Source organism: Ictalurus furcatus, chromosome 4 (assembly GCF_023375685.1).
Source record: "Ictalurus furcatus strain D&B chromosome 4, Billie_1.0, whole genome shotgun sequence".
NCBI classification, from domain to species: domain Eukaryota; kingdom Metazoa; phylum Chordata; class Actinopteri; order Siluriformes; family Ictaluridae; genus Ictalurus; species Ictalurus furcatus.
Genome location: NC_071258.1, coordinates 22739132 through 22746202, shown reverse-complemented (window position 1 = coordinate 22746202; position 7071 = coordinate 22739132). Strand labels below are relative to the sequence as shown.

At 38.3% G+C, this 7071-nt stretch overlaps 1 protein-coding gene across 3 annotated transcripts in view; it reads left to right on the top strand.

The window, feature by feature from the left end:
• rasa2 (RAS p21 protein activator 2) overlaps positions 1-7071 on the top strand; it is a 61433-nt gene that overhangs the window by 22283 nt on the left and 32079 nt on the right. For all 3 annotated transcript variants that reach the window (XM_053623363.1, XM_053623364.1, XM_053623362.1), the window contains exons 3-4: positions 4253-4356; positions 5889-5983. In XM_053623363.1, coding sequence (XP_053479338.1) covers positions 4253-4356; positions 5889-5983 — 199 coding nt within the window. The remainder of the gene's footprint in view (positions 1-4252; positions 4357-5888; positions 5984-7071) is intronic.

Sequence of the window (7071 nt, the reverse complement as noted above, 5' to 3'; positions counted from 1 at the left end):
TTGGCAAACTGTAGTCTTAGCAAAGGCTTTTTCCTGGCACGCCTCCCATGCAGGTCAAATTTGTGCAATCTCTTTCTGATTGTAGAAGCATTTCTACAATCTTACTAGCAGATCCTTTGTTTAAATTTTGGGGTTCTTGGAGACTTCTTTATGCACCACACGGTCTGCTCTTGGGCTGAATTTGCTTGGACGGCAATGTAGATGATTTTCCTTACAGTGAAATGATGTATTTCAAATAATTTGGAGATCTTTTTAAATCCTTTGCCAGACTCATAGGCATCCACAATATTTTTTTTCTGAAGGCCTTACTTCAGATGTTGGCTTGATAACACCACACACCTCAATAACAAAGGGAACACCAGACACTAGATTTGAGAGGGGTATAAATAAGACACTCCCTAAGTAGGTTCTAATCACTGGTACCCAATCTTCAACACCTGAGTCTAATTTTATGGATTTGAAGGTGTGATACATGTAGTGGTGTACTTACTTTTTCCATATGACTGATCTGTTTTTTGTTCATTTAAATTGTGAAAATTAATACAAAATGTCAATTTATGTGTCATTTGATAGTGTATCAACTTTACTAATAGGCACTGTTTCAAAGAGGATCAAACATTTGCTTGGGATGTACACATTTTTTCAAATGACTATATATGTGTATGTGTGTGTGTGTATATATATATATATATATATATATATATATATATGCATGCATGCATACGTGAGTGTATATCCATATGTAAATATATATAGGGGAACAGTGCTGAATGGTTTGATCTAATATACTTACGTTATATAGAGACTGCAGTGCTTCATAGCAGGTGGTTCTTATTGGACAGAGAGTGAACTATATTCTGTGTACATTATATAGCAAGTATAGTGCTAAGTCCTAAAAGTCTTCTTACTGTACAACTAGCGCTAGGCTTGTGCGATATATAACGATATTATCGTCCCTACACGATATTACACTGCCATGATATCCAGTGATGTTTATTGCTGCTTATATTATAATATTAGACCTTCCAACCATTATGCACTTGGAATAAGAGTCTTTTTCTCCCCAATTAAACGGGACATGAACCAGCCGACATGTTAATCTGGAATAATTTGCTCAGGTGTTATGAGCTCTCTGATATTAAGAGACAGTTCCTGGAAGCTGCGTCCCCTTTCCCCAATCTCATGTCCTCCAGATTCGCACCGACATGCTCGCACAGGCTCGCTCGCTTTCTGTCAAGGTAACAGTTCCCGACTGCATAGCTGATAATATTATTACGTCTCCCCTACTCTCCTTAAACGTGAAATGGTGTAAATGCTTATTTCCCCGTCTTCCCTGTTCTGGACGATTAAATAGTTTATCACAATATTTAACAAGTGGAAAATCATGATCAGGGAAAAACCAATATCGCGCAAGCCTATCTATCGCATTACAGACAGTCTAGAAGATATTATCGTACAGTAGATAGAATGCTAAATACCAAATGGGACTCTGTTGGACACAAAAATGCACATAATGTACATAAGTACTTTTATAGATAGTGAGGAGCTGAATCCTCAGTGCTTCTCTATGAAACATAGAGGTCCTGATTGAGTAAAGCTTTGTGTGTATAAAAACACCTCCCCAAAAATATGCAAGCTGATTTACTAGCAGGGGCTGTGGAGGATTGTGTCTGTAAAACAAAATAGCATGTGATGTTGGGTTTCATTCATGAATATGCAAATTGACGCATTTCTACCTAACAGTTTTTATGCAAACTAATTGATTTCGCATCCTCAGTGTGATTTAATAAGCCTGAAAGTCACTCTGGAGAGGTGATTGCCTGTGATTGCAATTTAATATAACCAAAATAACCAAAAAACAGGTGTTATTATTATGTTTTTTAAAGTTCACTGCCAGTCGCATGACTCATTTTTAATGACAGGTTTTATCAAGGTTATGCCTCATTATGTTGAAATGATCAGGAAGTTTGCTAAAATCATGACAGCATAACCGTGGCAAACTTTGAGTCATATTGCATGTTTATCATCCGTTCACACCTTCGATAGCAGCAGGATTCAACCTGTCAAGTTTTTATTCACACATACAATACCTTATGAACAAAACTTCCGCTGCCTTGTCTTTAATCAGTATTGTAGTCCATGTGCAGTTATGCATGTGTGGCAAGATTCCGTTTCAGTTTTACTCTTTTGGAAATCTCTTAGGGATCTGTTCTCACCACGGCTATCAAGACAAACAGCATGTGGAAAAAACCTGATTTACATACCGTTTCCTCCCCCTTCTTTGTAAGTGAAGTACTTTGTGCGATTATACTTTGTAAATCACCCTCAACATGCGCGCTTTATTCATAATTTATCCGACTGTGCATGTGCCTACCAAAAACATGCCTGGCTGTGCTACATTTCCCCTAGGTGTGAATGTGTATTTGCATGATGCCCTATAATGGACTGGTGACCTATACAGGATGTATTCCCATCTCATGCACAGTGTTCCCAGGATAGGCTCCACCCCTACCCTGACCAGGGAAATGCCATTACTGAAGATGAATAAATGAATGAATGAATGATTTTGTACCTTATATACGGTGGGGGGAAATAAGTATTGGATTGGGCGCATCAACATTTTTTTCAGTAAATATATTTCCAATGAGGCTATTCACATGAAATTTTCACCAGACTTTGGTATTCACTCAAGAAATCCAGAAATATAAAGAATTCACATTCCACTTTATTACACATAACTTTATTTATGGACTGTAATGTCATGAATTCTTTATATTTCCGTATTTCTTGAGTTAATACTGATGTCTGGTGAAATTTTCATGTGTATAGACTCATTGGAAATATATTTACTGAAAAAAATGTTGACGCGTCCAATACTTATTTCCCCCCACTGTAGGAAGTGGGAAGCTGAATCCTCAAATGGGTTTTTATTCTTTCTATTTTTATTTTATTGGCTATATTATTATAAATGAGGTGAAGTAAGCATTCTGACACTATTCAATTTTTCTTTATGTAATATGCTTCCAGTGCATATATCTACTTCAAATTTACACACATAATGACTTTTGACTTTGTAATTATATGAATACATACTTTGTAAGCCTTAAAAAATGGTACGTAGTAAAGACTTTAAACATCCCTGTCAGTACAGTTGATTCGATAATATGCAGGTGGAAAGTTCATGGAACCACAACTAATCATCCCTGGACAGGTGCGCAAGGCAGATTTAATGATAAGGAACATAAGAGAAAAGCCAGCAGTGACTTGAAAAGAGTTGCAGGATGACTTAATCGCAGCCAGAACAGCAGTTACACATAGAACAATGAGCAACGAACTGCACCACAGTCATCTCCTTGTACCTACACCTTACCCCAAAACTGCTCTGCCACAATAAAAAGAAGCACAGAGATGCGTGGAGAAAAAAAAGCATTTAGACAAATCATGATAAACAAATACACTCTAGTCTAGATGAAACAAAAATGGAGCACTTTGGAATTAATTTCGGTTGTGTGTATGATCCCAAGAACACCATACCCACAGTTAAGTATGGAGGTGAGAGGAAACATGAATGGAGCAATGTCCCACAACATATCAGAGGAGAATTGATTCTCATCAGCTAAGGCAATGAATCTGGGGAGAAGATGGATATTTCAAAGAGACAAGGCCTCAGACATACAGCCAAAATAATTCAAGAAGGCCCTCCATGGTCTAGTCAATTTCCTGACTTCAATGAATGACATTGAAAGTTTACGGAGAAATGGGCTACAACTGATCCACAATGCTTCAAAAAAGCGAATTATTTCACACCGTAGACACCTCAAAGCTACAATTACAATTGCAATTCCCCCCAATCAAATTCATTTTATAAACATATCTTTGTTTATGGTAATAAATACACATTTTTTTCAAAAGACATTATGTGCGTAAATCTGAAGTGGATGTATACACTGGAAGTACACACTGGAAGTACATTCAATAACAAGAAAAAGAGTGTCTGAATATTTAGGATACTATATAGCGTGTATAAGCCATTTTTTTTTTTTTTTGTGCATACATATTACTGCATGTAGTACATTGGTTTGACCTGATTTCTGGGACTACCTTCTCCAAAAAAGGCACACGACCCAATCTTATACATACCATTGCTGCCCAAATATTGTTGCCTTTCTGGCATGTGTGATGAAGTGTGGCATTAGTGTGCAGAAGCTCTGTGCTGCAATGCATTTCCTCATGTGCTATACGTGTGTTTCAGCCCGTTTTATGGGGAAGATTTCTACTTCGAGATCCCTCGGCCGTTCCAGTGTCTCTCCTTCTACGTTTACGCCAAGTCTGTGTTTCAGAGGGATCTGACCATAGGTTAGTGTATACATCATACACATACACACAGCAACACATAAATAGTAATGCAAGTGTGAATTTCAGAGGAGTATTCCATATCAGTTAGCGTATACATTACAAACTGGTTCGATATTCTAGACCTATATAAACGTCTTATTTTTTTCTCCCCCTCACAAACACGTTTACGAGGGAATTGACGAGTTGAAATCGATGGAAGATTGTAGCAGCATATTGTATGACACTGTGTACAATTCCTAGGAGAGCTTACAGAAAACATTAGTAACAACATGAAAAGTCAACAAAGGGCGTTAGAAATGTCTGAACGTTTTAGTGATTCAGAATTAGGAAGAGCTACTGGCTACTTGGTCCATTTTTTTTGTTTGTTTGTTTTTTTTGTGAGAAAATCATCAGCAGATGCTGGAGATAAACAAGAGCAAGAATTTGAAATGTATGAAACAATCAATGAATCAAGGCACTAATGAATATATATATATATATATATATACATACATACACACACAGTATCTCACAAAAGTGAGTACACCCCTCACATTTGTGTAAATATTTGATTATATCTTTTCATGTGACAACACTGAGGAAATGACACTTTGCTACAATGTAAAGTAGTGAGTGTACAGCTTGGATAACAGTGTAAATTTGCTGTCCCCTCAAAATAACTCAACACACAGCCATTAATGTCTAAACCGCTGGCAACAAAAGTGAGTACACCCCTAAGTGACAATGTCCAAATTGGGCCCCAAGTGTCAATATTTTGTGTGGCCACCATTATTCTCCAGCACTGCCTTAACCCTCTTGGGCATGGAGTTCACCAGAGCTTCACAGGTTGCCACTGGAGTCCTCTTCCACACCTCCATGATGACATCACGGAGCTGGTGGATGTTAGAGACCTTGTGCTCCTCCACCTTCTGTTTGAGGATGCCCCACAGATGTTCAATAGGGTTTAGGTCTGGAGACATGCTTGGCCAGTCCATCACCTACACCCTCAGCTTCTTTAGCAAGGCAGTGGTCGTCTTGGAGGTGTGTTTGGGGTCGTTATCATGCTGGAATACTACCCTGCGGCCCAGTCTCCGAAGGGAGGGGATCATGCTCTGCTTCAGTATGTCACAGTACATGTTGGCATTCATGGTTCCCTCAATGAACTGTAGCTCCCCAGTGCCGGCAGCACTCATGCAGTTCCAGACCATGACACTCCCACCACCATGCTTGACTGTAGGCAAGACACACTTGTTTTTGTACTCCTCACCTGGTTGCTGCCACACACACTTGACACCATCTGAACCAAATAAGTTTATCTTGGTCTCATCAGACCACAGGACATGGTTCCAGTAATCCATGTCCTTAGTCTGCTTGTCTTCAGCAAACCGTTTGCGGGCTTTCTTGTGCATCATCTTTAGAAGAGGCTTCCTTCTGGGACGACAGCCATGCAGACCAATTTGACAGCCATGCAGACCAATACTGTGTGTGTGTGTGTGTATATATATATATAACATCTTCAATAAATGAATGTGTGTGTGTGTGTGTGTGTGTAGGGAAGGTGGCCCTCAGGAAGGAGGAGTTGAGTAATTACAGTGGGAAGGAGCACTGGTTCCCATTGCAGCCCGTGGATCCCAACTCAGAGGTGCAGGTAAGGCAGCACATTTTCCGTTGCTCTGTCTCTTTGTGGCCATTACGTTATATCATACATAGAGACCAATAATGGGAAAGAAAAGAACACTCAAGATCAATTTTGGTGAACAGATAACAGTAAACACTTGAAGTCTGAAACATAAAAACATATATGTATAATAAATGTACAATAAAACTGCCTCCAACTCATTTGAAAAGACAAAAAGAAACTTTGGCAGACAGTTTTTTGAATCTGGCCTCAGATGGCATCTGGATGTTTCTGTGACAATTCAATATCATTAAAGCTTAAGACTAACAATAATTCACATACAATGATGACATTTTTGTGTGTCACTACAGCAAGTGTGAGCATAGTCCAGTGTGTGTCATTCTCTGTAATTTCAGTGATTATTTGTACTTGTACAGCAATATCTCAAATAAATATTATAATATGAATTTAGGATTAGGTATAGGATTGTAATTTGTATAAGAAAGGCATGCGGAACTATAATCTAAAGTCGTTTATGTGTTGATGTTGTATGAGGGATGCACTGTTCTCCATGTATAGTGAACTCGTTTGACGTTTATCCCTCTTTGATCAGAGCTGTAAAATGGGTTTTGCTGTTTTGCACTACATTCAGTTTTCTCTGTGTTTAGCATGGAGGGCGGAGAGAGCTAAATGAAAATATATGCGCATGAATACATCCTTGCAATAAATATATAAATGTTTATGTTTATACATATGTTAAATGTAATTTTTTTATTTGTAGATTTATTTAATGGATACAGTGCATTGCATAAGTATTCACCACACTAAGTGTTACAGCCTTTAACTTAAATGGACTTAATGGGAGAAAATGTTGTGACATTACACAAAATAGCCATATTGTCATATCATATTGAAGTGGTAGGAAATGATAACCATCCATCCATCCATTTTTCTGTACCGCTTATCCTACAAGGGGTCGCAGGGAGCATGAAGCCGATCGGAGAAACAATATAGTTTGCATAATTATCAGTGAAGGAAGAAAAAAATTGTTAAAGTGGTGAGTGCATTAGTATTCACCCTCATTTGTGTGAAACCGCTAAATTAGTTCTGGTGCAGTC